This window comes from Pongo abelii, chromosome 19, assembly GCF_028885655.2.
Source record: "Pongo abelii isolate AG06213 chromosome 19, NHGRI_mPonAbe1-v2.0_pri, whole genome shotgun sequence".
NCBI classification, from domain to species: Eukaryota; Metazoa; Chordata; class Mammalia; order Primates; family Hominidae; genus Pongo; species Pongo abelii.
The window spans coordinates 51,800,171-51,816,763 of record NC_072004.2 but is presented as its reverse complement, the minus strand read 5'-3'; the positions used below and the strand labels follow the sequence as shown (position 1 = coordinate 51,816,763).

The following is a 16,593-nucleotide window of genomic DNA, read 5'->3' as shown; positions in this document are numbered from 1 at the left end:
ATGATATTCAGGCTTAATCTGCTCCATATTAGGACAAAGTCAGGAAGCGGCAGGTGGGTGAATTAGGAAAGACGCAGACACATACTGATCTCCAGGTTCACAAATGGTGACACATCCTTCTCTACCCCACAGCTTCACAGGCACCCTCGGCACATATTACTAGCCAATCAATTTCATTAGTAGCTGGAGCTCAGGAAGTAAATGCAGAGTTTAATGCATTTCTCTGATCCAGAGGATAATGAACTGAATTCCAGAAGCTCAAAGAAAATTGAAGGACCGCAGTAAACCCGTGCTTTTTCTCCCAAGTTCCTTGGATTAGTCATCGTAACGGTTAACCAATCCATTAAGGACAGAACTGGAAGACTCTCATTCAGACCCCAAGAATTCTGCCTCTCTGAATGTAAATAGAGAAATAGAGGATAAGTAGTAAACTACCCTCATTCCTTCTCCCCAGCTTCTGTTCGCAGTATTCTGATTCAGCTGCCTTTTAGGGGCAGTGGTGTGTGGTACTATACTCCTCCTTAGTCAGGTGGACTGTCAGGACAAAAAATATATGGTAGCTTGGGCATGATTCTCCTCTGCTTCAGGAGAGGATGACGGCAGGGTAAAGATGTCAGGTTGCCATGCAGATTTACTGCAATTAAAGTCCCTAAAGTAGTCTGGGCGTGGTGGCTCACACCTGTAATCCCAGCCCTTTGGGAGGTTGAGGTAAGAAGACTGCTTGAGGTCAAGAGTTTGCGACCAGCCTGGGCAACATAGTGAGGCCCTGTCCCCACCAAGCCAGGCATGGTGGTACATGCCTGTAGTCCCAGCTATGGGAGGTTGAGATGGAAGGATCACTTGAGCCTGGGAGTTCAAGGCTGTAGTGAGCCGTGATTGTGCCACTGCACTCCAGCCTGGGTGACAGTGTGAGACCCTGTCTCTAAACAATAAATAAACAGGTAAATAAATAAAATTCAGTTTTGAGAACTTGATAATCTATCACTACAATGGAAAGGAGAAGTGGGCAAGGGTAACAAGGGCTATATCTACAGGGAGGGTTTGTGCAAGTGAATGAAGGGTAATGATACATTTCTCCTACCAGAGTAAAAACACTTGTTTTTCCATTATAAATGCAACAAATGCTATCAAAAGAAAGTTGAAAAAATGAAAAAACTAAAAGAATATTTAAAAATCCAGGGTTTTGGCTGGACACAGTGGCTCATGCCTGTAATCCCAGCACTTTGGGAGGCCGAGGTGAATGGATTCCTTGAGCCCAAGGAGTTTGAGACCAGCCTGAGCAACATGGCAAAACCCTGTCTTTACAAAAAATACAAAAACATTGGCTGGGCTTGGTGGTGTGCACCTGTGGTCCCAGCTACTCAGAAGGCTGAGGTGGGAGAATTGCTAGAGCCCAGGAGGTCAAGGCTGCTGTGAACTGTGATCACGTCTTTGTACTCCAGCATGGGTGACAGAGGGAGACCCTGTCTAAAAAAGAAAAAAAAAAAAAAAAATCCAGTGTCTCATCACCCAGACACATCCCTAATATCATTTTGGCAGATTTCCTTCAAGCCCTGTAGTAACAGTTCTGTGTCATTCAAACTTCATGCTCCTTTACAAAATGGCTGTGTAAGATCCTGGGGTAAAGATTCACCACAATTTACTTAACCAATCCTCTAGATTCGGACTTTCAGGTTGTCTCTAATTTTTCACGTTTACAAAGAACAACTTTGTGCACTTAACTTGCTTCTTTCTGTGAATTCATATTTGGAATCGCTGCCTTAGGACATTTTCTCAGAATTGGAATTACTGAGTCAGCTACTCTGAATGCATATTAAGTCCTTTAATTCATTCAACTTTTACTGAGTGTTTACTGAATGTTTACACAGTGCCTGGCACTGTGCTCAGATAAAGAAGAAAAGATGAAAAACGCAGTCTTGATCTCTATCTTCAAGAAGTTCACAGTCAGGGAGAAAGCATGGTGCCAAACTTCTCTTTCCATAGGTGATTCCGCCCTACAGTATACAGTCCACATTTTACCACATCAACACTACTAGTATTCAAACAAACAGACCATACAAAAATTGGGCTTAATTAGTAGGCAGGCCAGGCATGGTGGCTCATGCCTGTAACGCCTCTAGCACTTTGGGAGGCAGAGGTGGGTGAATTACTTGAGGCCAGGAGTTCGAGACCAGCCTGGCCAACAGGGTGAAACCCTGTCTCTACTAAAAATACAAAAACTAGCTGGGCGTGGTGGCACGCGCCTGTAATCCCAACTATTTGGGAGGCTGAGGCATGAGAATTGCTTGAATCTGGGAGGCGGAGGTTGCAGTGAGCCGAGATCGCGCCATTGCACTCCAGCCTGGGCGACAGAGTGAGATCTGTCTCAAAAAAAAAAAAAAAAAAAAAAAAAAAAAAAAAATTAGTAGGTAAAAAATGAAACCTTGTTTTAATTTGAATTAATGTTTACGGATTAATTGTACCTCCCCTTTTATGAATCACTTCACGTTTTTGCTCATAAGTTACTGGGATGTTGGTATATTTCTCGTTGATTTGTATGCTTCCTTTAAAGAGCAAAGACATGTGCCTGCCATCTGTATGCACTACTATACCTCCTAGTTTACAATTTAATCTATTTTTTCCACACTTAAAATGACTTCCAGTCATACTTTGGAGTTATGCCATTTGGCCTATATTGAGAAATGTAATAAGAAACTACCCAATGAAAACTGTTGCTTTATTTACTGAAAGGATTTCTCTTTTTTCTGAAGGCAATGTTGATTATATTAGTTTCCTCTTTATGAGAACCCACAGAAGAAATTTCTTTCTGATATTAATATCAAGGCCAGACACAGTGGTTCATGCCTATAATCCCAACACTTTTGGGAGGCCAAGGTGAGTGGATCACTTGAGCCCAGGAGTTTGAGATCAGCCTGGCCAAAATGGTGAGACCCCGTCTCTACTAAAAATATAAAAATTAGCTGGGTGTGGTGGCGCATGCCTATAATCCCAGCTACTCAGTAGGCTGAGGCGCGAGAATCGCTTGAACCCAGGAGGTGGAGGTTGCAGTGAGCCGAGATCACACCACTGCCCTCCAGCCTGGGTGACAGAGTGAGACTCTGTCTGAAAAAAAAAAAAAGAACAGTCTGGTAGAGGTATGCAGAATAGATTGCTAGGAGATTAAAAAAAAATGGAACCAGTAACACTAGCTATGAGGTCAGAAGTTCAAAGGTGATAAGGGCTTGAATTAGTTAATAGATTTTTTTAAAAAAGATTTCTAATTTCATTGTATTTTCTTTCTTTCTTTTCTTTTCCTTTTTTTTTTTTTGAGACAGAGTTTCACTCCTGTTGCCCAGGTTGGAGGGCAGTGGCGTGATCTCGGCTCACTGCAACCTCCGACTCCTGGGTTCTAGCAATTCTCCTGCCACAGCCTCCGAAGTAGCTGGGATTAAAGGCATGCACCACCACACCCAGCTAATTTTGTATTTTTAGTACAGACGGGGTTGGTCAGGCTGGTTTCGAACTCCCGACCTCAGGTGATCCACCCACCTCGGCCTCCCAAAGTGCTGGGATTACAGGCATGAGCCACTAAGCCTGGCGTTCATTATATTTTCTAACAACAAAAAAAAAAAGGTTTCTAACTTCATTTTCTTTTCTTTTCTTTTTTTTTTTTTTTTTTTTGAGACAGAGTCTTGCTCTGTCACCTAGGCTGGAATGCAGTGGCATGATCTCGGCTCACTACAACCTCCATTTCCCGGGTTCAAGCAATTCTCCTGCCTCAGCCTCCTGAGTAGCGGGGACTACAGACACTCCCTACCATGGCCAGCTAATTTTTTGTTTGTTTGTTTGTTTTTTTAGTAGAGATGGGGTTTCACCATTTTGGCCAGGCTGGTCTCAAACTCCTGGCCTCAATTGATCTGCCCGCCTAGGCCTCCCAAAGTGCTGGGATTCAGGCATGAGCCACCACGCCCAGCCTAATTTCATCATATTTTCTAACTACTAATAATATGTAGGATTGTTATGAATTTTTGCCAAATGCAGTACATTTAAACTCCTGAATTTAGATTAAAAAATATATTTTTTAATCTATCTATCGACCTATAGACCGGGTTATGAGACTGGTTAATTTTTGTATTTTTGGTAGAGATGGAGTTTTGCCATGTTGCCCAGGCTGGTCTCAAACTCCTGGGCTCAAGTGATCTGCCCACCTCAGCCTCCCCAAAGTGCTGGGATGACAGGGGTGAGCCACTGCACCTGGCTGCTTGAATTTAGATTTTTAAAAGAATTTCATTATCACCAAGTAAACATAATTTTATCTCTTTTTTCAAATATTAATACTCCATTTCTTATTTCACTTGCCAGAACAGTATTTTTTTTTTTTTGAATTATCTATATACAATTTTAGGTTAGAAAATGAGAAGTGATTCAAGGGAACAGGAAAAAGTTTTGGAAATTACTTAAACTCTTAAGGACTTTAATATTACAAACCAGAAGCAACATGACAATGGTGAGAGGATGTGCTGCTGAAGACACGTTGTTGGGGTAGCTGGGTATCCACCTGGCTATCAGTTCAGAAAATCAGAACTGCTTCCTCCCACACAGCTGCAAACCCATTCAGATGGGTCGCAGAGTTCCATGTTAAAAAAAAAATTGGAATAGCATATTTATTCCAGCTGTGGAAGGAAGATAAACTTCTGACTATTGTGAAATAAAGGATATCATCAGAGACAAATTGAATAGGTATGAATATATAAAAATAAAATAGTTTTGCCCAATGAAATGTAAAAAAGGGACAGTAATAGAGGAGGAAAAAAGCTGATAAAAGTTTACAAGCTTATATATATGTATATAAATCTATTACAAATATGAAATATATAACGTCAATAACCATATTCCAAGGAATAAATGGTCAAATGGTCAAAAGAGTCCAATCCGTTTATACACAAAGGAAACAGAAATAGTAAATTGTCATTTGGAACACTGCAAAGCCTCTCATGAAATTAAAAAAAAAAATGTAAAAAATACCTTAGGGAATAATTGCATGCTTGTTAAATTAAGAAATTGATAGGACATAATGTAGAGAAATGTATCCATGTACTTACATATTTCTGGTAGCATTGCAACCAATACAAGCTATTTGGAAAGCCTTCTAATAAATGTAACGACAGCTACATATGCATGCATGCACCTGCGCAGACACACACACTGACCTCCCAGTCCACTTGGAGGAAATACATCCCCGCAAAGGAACAGTGATTTGTCTATTCAGAGAACTACTCATAACAGGGAAAAATGAAAATAACCCAAGAACCTAAAAAAAGAAGGGCTAAACAAACTACAGGATGGCAACATGAGGTATCATATAGCTTTTTGAAAGGACACAGATGGGGACATAAATAACTAGAAGTGCAAAGGGAGTATCTCAAACCACTGCTTTGCAAAACTCCCGTGTATTATGTGAATTAAGAAAGGTGTAGCCAAAGTGAATGTTTTCCTATACTCTTTTTTTCCTTAGGTTCACTGGGCCTTGGAGAGATCAGAAGCCCACCTGGTACTGTTCAACTGACCACACACCTGTGATCTCCCTCCTTTAATATAACATGCTCCAGTTGGCACCTTCAGCCTCCAATAAGTACCATCATAGGAATATACATTCTGCTTTACAACTTAGGTTTCTGGAAAGGAAAGCAACTGCTGAGTTGTCTCATGGGCTTACTGTGAGTGTGGCGAGTGACATGAAGCCGATTAGGTTATTCCATACTTTATCGATGTCCTTCAGCAACTGCTGGAGTTTCTCACTGCACACTGCAGTGGCTTTTATCCCCAGCTCCACACGCTTGGTTACCCTGTACACTTCAACAACACCTGACGGGATGAGAGAGCAGAGAGAGAGTGTTGGCAGTGGAGACACAGAGGAACCAGACAGGAGAGCATTATTGCTTGCTGATATCTGTTAGAAACAATGGGTATATCTGGACAGAGCTGTACTTACTATTCTTTGGGACCAATCCACTTCTCAATGCTGCTGTATAGCTTACTGGTAAGAGCATAGACGCTGCACTGCTTGGGTTCAAACCCCAGCTATGCCTCTTACTGGCTACGTGAACTTAGGCAGGTCACATAACCTCTCTGTACCTCAGTTTCCTCATCTGTGAAGTTGGGGTGGTAGCAGTAGCTCCTCCAAGGATGGTTGAGAGGATTAAATAGGGTAGTATGGTGAAAGGCTTACAACAGTGCTTGGAGAATGGCAGGCACTATACAAGTTATTAGCTTTTGTTTTTTGGGAGGTTTATTTATGAGTCCATCTGTTTTAATCTGGGAAATCCCAATAAACTAGCTGAAAATGGGGATAGTAAAAATTTAAAAGAATCTAAATGTTAATAGCATCACAAAGTAATTAAGAAACATCTCACCCCTCTGCATCTGAAGGTCTTACAAACACTTTGACTTCACTTATCTTTATACACGTAACAGGATGCAGAACAGTTCTTTTCCTATGGTATCTAAATTGTGGTTGAACTCTTGAAGCAAGGATGAGAGGTGCTAAGTACCTCCACATTCTAAGGACAGGCACCAGACACATCCCTAACCCCTGCAATGTGACAGTCACCAAAGACATGACCCCGACCTCTCTAAGTGAACACTGGAGGAATTCCAGGGCATCTTCAGAGCAGGGCCTCAGCAGCCCTGTGTACAGCACTATGGCTTTTCTTCTTCCTTCCCCAAGAGAGGGGCAGAAATTACTGCCCACCCTAAGCCAAGTGAGGGGGCTTCTAAGAGAATCTTCCCTAGATACAAGGATACCAGGAGAAAAGACAGGTGCCCCATTTCCTGGTGGACATCTGCTTATGCAGAACTGTGCCTGTTTGAGCAAGAAAAGAAGACCCCGAGCGAGGTGGCAGGAGCAAGGCAAAGGCTACATCCCTTCACTATCCACTCATCCAGCAAATATTTTTGAGGGTTAACTATGTGCAAGACACTAGATTAAGTGTTGGGGACACACCAGTGAAAAAAACAGACCAAAATCCTTGCCTTCTTGGAGGTTCATTCTAGTGAAGGGAGACAGAGTAAAAACAACAAGTAGCTAGGCGCAGTGGCTCACGCCTGTGATCCCAGCACTTCGGGAGCCCAAGGTGGGTGGGTCGCTTGAGCTCAGGAGTTCGAGACCAGCTTGGGCAACATGGTGGAAACCTGTCTCTACAAAAACTACAAAAATTGGCTAGGCGCGTGGTGGCGTGCACCTGTGGTTCCAGCTACTTGGGAAGCTGAGGTAGGAGGATTGCTTGTGCCTGGGAGGTGGATGCTGCAGTGAGTCATAATCACATCACTACACTCCAACCTGGGTGAGAGAGTGTGACCCTGTCTTAAAACAGAAAAGAAAAGAAAAGAATAATAAGTAACATATGTAAGAAATTAAAGGTAATAGGGTTAAGGAGAAAATCCAGGAGAAAATGGGATGGGAAGTGCTGGGGTAGGGAGAGAGGATACTCTTTGGAGAGATGTATGCTAGGAAAGATTTCACTCAGAAGCTGACATTTGAGTAAAGATTTGAAAAAGATTAGGGTCCAGTGTCTGTGGCTCTGGCCACGGGCCAAGCCTGAGCTTGGGGAAGGGAGGAACACCAAAGTGGACAGAGACTACACTTTCACGTTGGACTGACACATCGAACTGCTGCAGATGGCCAGGAGGTTAAGGACTCTGTGGTGTCATTAAGCGGTCGAGAGAAAGAATATAGAGTATGGTAAGGAACTGATGGGAGACAAGATGATTTTATTTTACTGCATCAGTAGTTCAGATTCTTTGATAAACCAGTAACACAGATATAATTTTACATTTTTGCTATTATGTATATAACAAGGATGAGGAAACTTAGCCATAGAGACTTAAATCCAATAGTTTACTACCTGTAGCTTGAGTGTCTTACCCACAAATGCAGATGCTTCTTACTGAAGTCATATGTAACTTGAGAGATCTAGCTTAAAATAATTAAAGGGAAAATGGAAAATAATGCAAAGTGCCATCATTTTCAATAGTAAATATGAAAGAACATACCTAATAAATATTCCATGCCTTGAGCTGACTGAATTACTTCTGTGCAAACAGAACTACTGCTGATTCCATTTAAGGTATCATTTGCCTTCTTAATGACCTACAAGAAATGAAATCACATCACCTTACATAACTGAGAAAAGTCATTGCAAATCAATTTACTATTAGTAGAAAACCCAACCGAAAAGCCAGGAGGTGTGAAGAAATCTCATTTTATCCTTGAAGAAACAATCCTCCATTTCTTTAGAAGAGAAAATATGGTTTTTTCCTTTTGTTTTGTTTTATTTTGTTTTGAGGCGGAGTCTCGCTCTGTATCATAGGTTGGAGTGCAGTGGCAAGATCTTGGCTCACTGAACCCCTGACTCCCGGGTTCAAGTGATTCTCCTGCCTCAGTTTCCTGAGTAGCTGAGATTACAGGCACGTGCCACCACGCCTGGCTAATTTTTGCATTTTTAGTAGAGACAGGGTTTCACCATGTTGGTCAGGCTGGTCTCAAACTCCTGACCTCGTGATCCGCCCGCCTTGGCCTCCCAAAGTGCTGGGATTATAGGTGTTGAGCCACCGCACCCGGCCAAGACAGGTTCTTTAGCTTAAATATTATTTTGATTTAGTCAGAGTTAATGAAATCACTTTGTTATTTCTTAAACACAATGACAGATGAGGGGATGACTGACACATGAGCCAGTCTGCTATTGTAAGTGTGAAAGAAGCCTCACCTAAGATGCATGACTTCCACAGAGTTACACTTTGCCCAGGGACATCCAAGTAAGGCTCTCCTGAAGTTTGCCTCTGTCAATTCAAATGAACCAAGAAGGCAAAAAGGCACAAGAGAGCACTCACATATGTGTGAACGTGAAGGTGACATACTCACATTCAGGGCACTCCCCAGGCATCTCTGCCATTCATATGCATATCTCTCATTTTCCTGTGAATTTGTTAAAAAGAACTGGGTTAAATACGCAAACCTGGAATCTTCTATTGATGACTCTGTCAATTCAAAGAGCTTGGAGGACTTTCCTTTTTATTACAATCACTCTAGTTCAAGCAGTTTATGTTTTCTTTTTGTTTTTGTTTTTGTTGAGATAGGGTCTTGCTCTGTTGCCCAGGCTGAAGTGCAGTGGCATGATTTCTGCTCACTGCACTGGACGCAAGCAATCCTCCCACCTCAGTCTCCAGAGCAGCTGGGACTATAGGCACACACCACCACGTGAGGCTAATTTTTGTATTTTTGGTAGAGGTGGGGTTTCACCATGTTGCTCAGGCTGGTCTCGAACTCCTGAGCTCAAGTGATCTGCCCGACTTGGTCTTCCAAAGTGCTGAGATTACAGGCATGAGCCACCATGCCCAGCTGCAGTTTATCTTTTTGAACTCACTAATAACTATGTTAAATTACTAATAAATGTAACTTCTGAGCACAGGACCTGTGAGTCTAAGGGACATGCTTTCCAGCAGCTTCCCCCTGTGAGTGTTGCCTCATTTGTTCCATCAGTAACAGTGTAAGCTTTTCTTCGAAGGCACTCAGCATGTAGCTATCTGGTACAGAAACTGCTATTAAGCCACTGGCTTTCCACTCCCCAGTTATAACGCTGTGTGGCTGTGGGTGAGGACGTGGCCCATGTGCACATGTAACAAGGAGTAGGGAAAGGTGGGAAGTTAAGTGTGTTGACCATAGGAGGAACATAGCGTGGCACTAAGATGCAGCAGACAGAAATAAAAAATTCAGAATATTTTCCCTGTCTCCTCTACGTTGAGGTTTCATGAAGACAATAAAGTCTAAGTGCTCAAGAAGAATTATACAAACACTGCCATCCTTGTGAAGTCCCATGAATAGTTTTGGTTTTAGGGTCACTGACTAGTTTCAGTGGGTGCCACACCTGGGAAATGTTTTTACCCAGGGCTAATGTTACCCTTGCCTCACTTTAATCACATAGTTTATGTCTGGTGCTTTGTGTCTTTCTGCCCCTCATTTTCCCCAAGTGAAAGCTGACAGCATTCTTTGTTGGGGCCCTGTGTGCTTGCTGGTCTGTTACCCACCCCCTGTAGAAAGCTCTCCTCTCACCTCCACCTCTCCCGTCAGGTCTTTGTACTTGTCTCGGATGACGGGCAGGGCGGGCTTCTCATTCAGAGTATTGGAACGGTCTCTGAAAGGCTGCTCCAAAGCCGGAGAAGGAGAAGAACGGCTTATTTCTTTATCACCGAGGCTCAAACTCCTCTTGTGTGATCCTGGGAGAAGGGGATAATATAGTCAAAGGTTTTGGCTACTTACCTTAGTTCAGGCAGAGGCTCTTCCTCGCTACCATAACCCTCTTCTTTTTTTTTTTTTTTTTTTTGAGACAGAGTCTTGCTCTGTCGCTCAGACTGGAGTACGGTGGTGTGATCTCGGCTCAGTGCAACCTCCGCCTCCTGGGTTCAAGCAATTCTCCTGCCTCAGCCTCCTGAGTAGCTGGGACTACAGGTGCGCACCATCATGCCTGGCTAATTTTTGTATTTTTAGTAGATACACGGTTTCACTGTGTTGGCCAGGCTGGTCTTGAACTCCTGACCTCAAGTTATCTGCCTGCCTCCACCTCCCAAAGTGTTGAGATTACAGGTGTGAGCCACCGCACCCAGCCCACGACCCTCTTCTTCAGATGCTTATGTCATGAAGCATTCACAAACACATTCCTCATTCATTCTTTCTGGGAAGCTACATGTTAAATCCTTTCTACTGTTCTCTCTTGCCTGGTTTCCCTGCGTTTCGTTTTCAACATGACTCTTCTCTGATCTATCACAAGTCTTCCATAATGCTCAGTGCAGAATCAATGGAGTGGAGAACAAAAGCACCTTTCTAAATATCAGTATGTAAGAGTTGTGTGGCTTTTCCAGTCATTTGTTATGGATTTGTAACCGAGTTCCTTCACAGGCTCTCAATCCAGCTGAAATCAACGACCCCTCCTGTCAGGATGAGATTAAAGCAGAAGAGGCAAACTCAAATGCCTTCAGAGACCAGGCAAATAAAGTGAATAACTTAAGTAGGTCCGCTGAGACAGGAAGCGGTGGGGATTATGGCAGGAGAGAAAGAATGACCCACCTACAGGGAGCGGTGCTCTTCGGCTCCAGCTGCTTGTCAACATATGGGAGTGCAGACCTACTAGTGCCAGATATTATGACTTCTCAAGAAAAGTTGGAAATCCAGATTGGGAAATCTCATGTCTTTTAAATACTGGCAATTACTTCGTACTTAAAAATCTTTTGTGTGGGTCAATGTGATATGCAGGCTGGATGCAGATCCCCGGCCCCTACACTGCAACCTTTGGATTAAAAGACATTATCTGTGCCCAGGGAACATAAGCGGAGCTAATGTGCCTACAAGTGGCTCCAATCCATTTATCTGGCTCTTTTAACACAGCACACCTCTAACCAAATGAGCTAATGAGCAATACCTGCATGCTGTGCTTGTTTTTAGCCCATAAAGCAGTTATCTGAGGGATGCTGATTTTGACTCCAGTCTCAGAGAAATCTTTATTATAGCTATCTGTAATTGACCCTGATTTCAAAGATTAGAAAAATCTATTTCCTGCTAAACCAGGGAGCAACATTTTATTCTTAAGAACATCTAACATCTCAGTGGAAAAATACCACAATAGTAAAATCTACCTTGGAAGCTACTCACCTTGAACAGAAAGGTCAAAGGTTGCCAGCTCACTTTTGATCATTTCTTCACTGGATTTCATTTTGCTTTGTGAAGTGGCTACTAAGAAGTCAAATTTGCTGATTTTGGGCTTTTCACTTTGAAACTCTCCAAAGTCATCTGAACATTCGTTGGGGGTTTCTTGAGAGGCGCCACTGGACGCTGGGCTGGGACACGTGGCCTCCTGGCTCCGTTCAGCCGTAGGCAGGTCCTGTCTTGTGAAATCTTTATAGTCTCTGTTTTCATATTCCTTTTGCTCACCAGTCTGAGGAATCGTGTCTTTAAAACTGGCAAAAGCTGGGAAGGTAGTCTCTGGAAGAGCATCTTCACTTGCAAAGGTCGTTACTTTGGAGAGAGATGTCATGGTGATATTTTCAGAGCTGCCAAATGAAGTCTCTTTCTTTTGAAGAATTGAGGTGGCTGAGGGGGATCCACTTCCTGCTGAGAGGACAAATGGAGAGAGTTTTCTGCCCTGAGTTGCATCATCCCTGTCTGACCAGTCATAGCTTGTAAGTGTGCTCACTGCAAAATTGCTACTGTAGCTTCCAAAAGCAGCATATTTTAAGTCCTCTATATCTGAAAGGGAAATAAGACCCCACAATTAGAGGCAAGCAATTTAGGCAAAATGCCCTAAACTCTGTAGAAGCAAAATGCCTAGCATATTTGATTAGTTTTATACTATGTTGAAATTAGCTAAATTTAGAGTTTGTACTAAAATTAAAAGAGTTGGGCTGTAAAATCTGATCTTAAAAAAACCCACATTAGCCTTGAGTTGGCATTTACATTTAGTTACCAAGAACCATTTTCTTTGGCTATAAAAATTACTAAAAAAAGATAGGAGGTTCATCTACCAATGTATACACTGTTTAAGATTAGGGTCATTTAATAAATTGTTCCCTTATCAACTTAAAAATATACTGATATTCCTTGCCTAAAACATGTCTCCCTTTATCTTGACTTTGTTGGAAAATGTGCCTTTAAAACATGGTCATGTGAAATGCACACGGCAAAATAATTAAAAGTTGACAGTTTCTCAAAACTAACATGAAAATAATGTCATCTAACTTTTAATCAATTATTAGGGTTTCTGTCATAATATTAGTAATTATTAGGATTTCTGTCTCAGGCAATGCCAAATATGAGATTTTAATCAAGCAATTACTTACCTAGTTGTTATTTTGGTCAAATTGGACGTCATATTGCTGTGATGAAGTATGAGGAAAGAAAATCAATCTGATCTACTTTAGCCCTTAAAAAATACAATAAAAAGATCTAGGTCCTGTTGGGCTCCACTTTTTCCTTCAACTATGTATCTACTCCCCATTTAAAAAAAAAAAGGAAAGAAGAAAAAGAACTGCCGGGGCAGACGACTGATTTTACAAAGCATTCTTAATATACAGTTAAATAATTTAAGAGGTAGCATAAAACAGCATAAAGAATGTAGGTTTTTGATTTGGAAAGACCTGAGTTCAACTCTGCTGCCTACTATTTGTATGACACTAGGCAAATGATTGAACATTTCTGAACCTGAGTTTGCTTATCAGTAAAATGAGGAGAAGACCACGTACTTGGAAGGACTGTGTTATGACCATCAACCATGAGCATGTGTGTAAAAGGCCAGGTTGGTGCTTGGTGAGCAATACATAATAGCTAGTGTCTGCTCAGCATAGGTGCCACCAGCCTCAACTTGACAGTTAATTGCTGCTTTAGGGCCTACAGTGGAATTGCAAAGCAAAAATGAAAAGTCAACTCAGCATTTTAGTGGTGTTACTTGGAGAAAATTTTCTTGCTCATTTTCAAAAAGCAAAACCAGCCGAGACTGAATTAGGCTGGTGTGGAGAAGTGGGTTGATATGCATTTAGTTTCATTGTAGTCACTGTACATAAGGCAAGAAGGCCAAATACGAGACTCTCCCTCTGACAACCACATATGTGATTTACAAGGAAAGTGCTCAAAAGTTTTATGACCTAGATTTTCAGAACTAAGTCAATAAGTGAATCGACATGGAGTCATTCTTCTCTTTCATTCACAGCAATACTGCATAATTTATGAGGGGTAAGAGGCTCCTGACATTTCCATAGCTCTTCTAATGGTATAATCCAAATCTCTCTTTCTTTGAGCTGTTAGGAAAGGGGTACTAAGTTAATAATAAAAACAAAAAACACTAGTCGTACAAAAAAACAATCAGCAAAAAGCAAACAACTTTCACAGAACGATGGCACGTTTGAAAATTCTGTGGTGCAATGGTGCCCTTCAAATGCGGTTTATAAAACAGAAGGAAAAAACGATTCAGGTGAAAAGTGGTTTTTTTTTTTAATTGATTTTTTGAGATGGAGTTTCACTCTTGTCACCCAGCCTGGAGTGCAATGGCGCGATCTCGGCTCACTACAACCTCTGCCTCCTGGGTTCAAGCGATTCTCCTGTCTCAGCCTCCCAATTAGTTGGGATTACAGGCACCCGCCACCACGCCCAGCTAGTTTTTGTATTTTGAGTAGAGACGGGGGTGTCACCATGTTGGCCAGGCTGGTCTTGAACTCCTGACCTCAGGTGATCCGCCCGTCTCGGCCTCCCAAAGTGCTGGAATTACAGGCGTGAGCGATTGTGCCTGGCCTCAGGTGAAAAATTTATAGTTTAGAATGAATGGAAAAGCCTTTAGCCCAAAGCTTTCTTGGTCTTTTGCTGTAGTGATTTTTTGTTTTCGTTTTTTTCCCCATGATTTAAAGGGACCAGAAGGTGTCCAGACTCAAATGAGATGAAATTCAATCGGGGGTGATGCAGTTAAATACAGGACTATTCTTGGAGAGATACATTCAGAAAAATGTTTCATAATACAGATATTTTTATTACTAGGCCCTACAAAAGCGTTTTGGGAAACTATATTAGGAATTGCTTCCAGAATCTTTCCTATTAAAAGGTTAGCAGGCCGGGCATCGTGGCTCACACCTGTAATCCCAGCACTTTGGGAGGCTAGGGCAGGTGAATCACCAGAGTTTAGGAGTTCGAGACCAGCCTGACCAACATGGAGAAACCCTGTCTCTACTAAAAATACAAAATTAGCTGTGCATGATGGTGCATGCCTGTAATTCCGGCTACTCAGGACGCTGAGGTAGGAGAATCACTTGAACCCGGGAGGCGGAGGTTGCGGTGAGCCGAGATCGCGCCATTGCACTCCAGCCTGGGCAACAAGAGCGAAACTCCGTCCCCAAAAAAAAAAAATAATAATAATAATTATAATTAGCTGGGCGTGGTGGCACGCACCTGTAATTCCAGCTACCCGGGAGGGTGAGGCAGGAGAATCTCTTGAATCAGGGAATCGGAGATTGCAGTAAGCCAAGATGGCGCCACTGCATTCCAGCCTGGCAACAGTTTGAGACTCTGTCTCAAAAAAAGGAGACAATTTCCCTAGAAGCAAATGACAAATTTAATGAAAAGTTAGCTCCAGTTCAAACACTGCAATCAAGATATTACTATGGTAATAAAAATATCTTTCTGTGCAATTATGCAACAAGAAAATGTCTTTTTTTAAAAAAACTAAAATGACTCATATAATCAGGTAAAAGGCATTACAGGGAATAAGGGATTGCCTAAGCTGAGGCATTTTTAAGCATTTTAAAAATTTCAGGAAATCTTATTTTTATTAAAAATGATACGCCTGTAACATCTTGCCTTTTGGAGCAACTCCCAGAAAAGACTAAATGAAAGACTAGGAAAGCAAATGAAAGACTTAAAAAGAAATATTTTATACTTAAAATGAAGAGTAAATATGCAAGAGTCACTAAAATCAAGCCTCAAAATTGAGTTTTAAATTTACTTTTGCTTATTTGTTGGCTATTATAGTGTGAAAAAGTAATTTCGTAAAGTGTAATTCATTTGAACACAAGTACTGATGGTACATAAGGAATGTGAGACAGAACACCGTGCCCCTAAACCTAGAATTTATAAACAATATAATTACAGGGGAGTATGTTCTGGCATAGCAAATATATGTAAACCATTTACTAAGAAAAATGTGGTACATCAGTTCATTGAAGGTAGCTTAAAGTAAGAAAATTCTTCATTTCCCCTGTTAATAGTTCTACATTTCTAAGCAGTCCAGTTATAGGTATTATTGTATAATGGTCTTAAAAATATTAAAGATTATGTAAGATCTACAACATAAGTGATAGAAAAAATGATGTGGAATAACCCACATTTTAGTTTGTAATCACTGAAGCTAGTATAGATGGGTTTTCAATTTCATAGCCAAATTCTGAAAATTGCAAGAGAAAAAGGAAAAAGAAAATGGAGAATGAATGCAATAAAATGAACAGAAAATCACTACTGTATTTCCAGTTCTGCTGCGAAACTCCTAGGCTGTGCTAGGCTGACTGCATTTGCACACAGATAATATGCCAAATAGTTGTTTTAATGCATACATCTGTTTGCAATCAGGGATGTCCTATTACAAAGGCCAAAGAAATAAATGTATACGATCTGTTTTCCATCGTGGATCTCAAATCAAAACACATATTTCTTGCTTATGCTGGCAAGTAACCCTATCAGTCTCTTCCATAACCTCTATTCAAATCTCTTTTGAATGGATGTTGTACATGAAAACAGGGTATTTTTTGGAACAAAGAATGTTGGCTGCTACTACAGGACACAGATGGCCAAGCTCATTCCCAGGGACATTTGCTAAAGCTGTAAGTATATGCCCAGGTGAGGAAGAGTTACTGGCTTTTGAAGGAGTCTGGAGAAAGAAGAAAGGAGATATATGTGCAAATTCCACTATTCTCATTTTATATAGCAATAAAAATGTTCATTGGACTAAGAAATATATTTTAATTTACAGTACTGATGTAATCTAAACTTCATTTACCAAAGCAAACCGTAAAATACTTGTACATTTCAGTTTC

The 16,593-nt window shown here is 41.3% G+C and overlaps 1 protein-coding gene across 27 annotated transcripts in view; it reads right to left on the bottom strand.

The window, feature by feature from the left end:
* SYNRG (synergin gamma) overlaps positions 1–16,593 on the bottom strand; it is a 93,135-nt gene that overhangs the window by 15,460 nt on the left and 61,082 nt on the right. For 13 of the 27 annotated variants that reach the window (XM_063718680.1, XM_024235040.3, XM_024235042.3 and 10 more), the window contains 5 exons: positions 11,681–12,274; positions 10,088–10,251; positions 8,900–8,953; positions 8,032–8,128; positions 5,696–5,844 (listed from right to left, as the gene is read on the bottom strand). In XM_063718680.1, coding sequence (XP_063574750.1) covers positions 5,696–5,844; positions 8,032–8,128; positions 8,900–8,953; positions 10,088–10,251; positions 11,681–12,274 — 1,058 coding nt within the window. The remainder of the gene's footprint in view (positions 1–5,695; positions 5,845–8,031; positions 8,129–8,899; positions 8,954–10,087; positions 10,252–11,680; positions 12,275–16,593) is intronic. The other 14 variants (XM_024235044.3, XM_054536761.2, XM_063718682.1 and 11 more) reach the window with 2 other exon arrangements.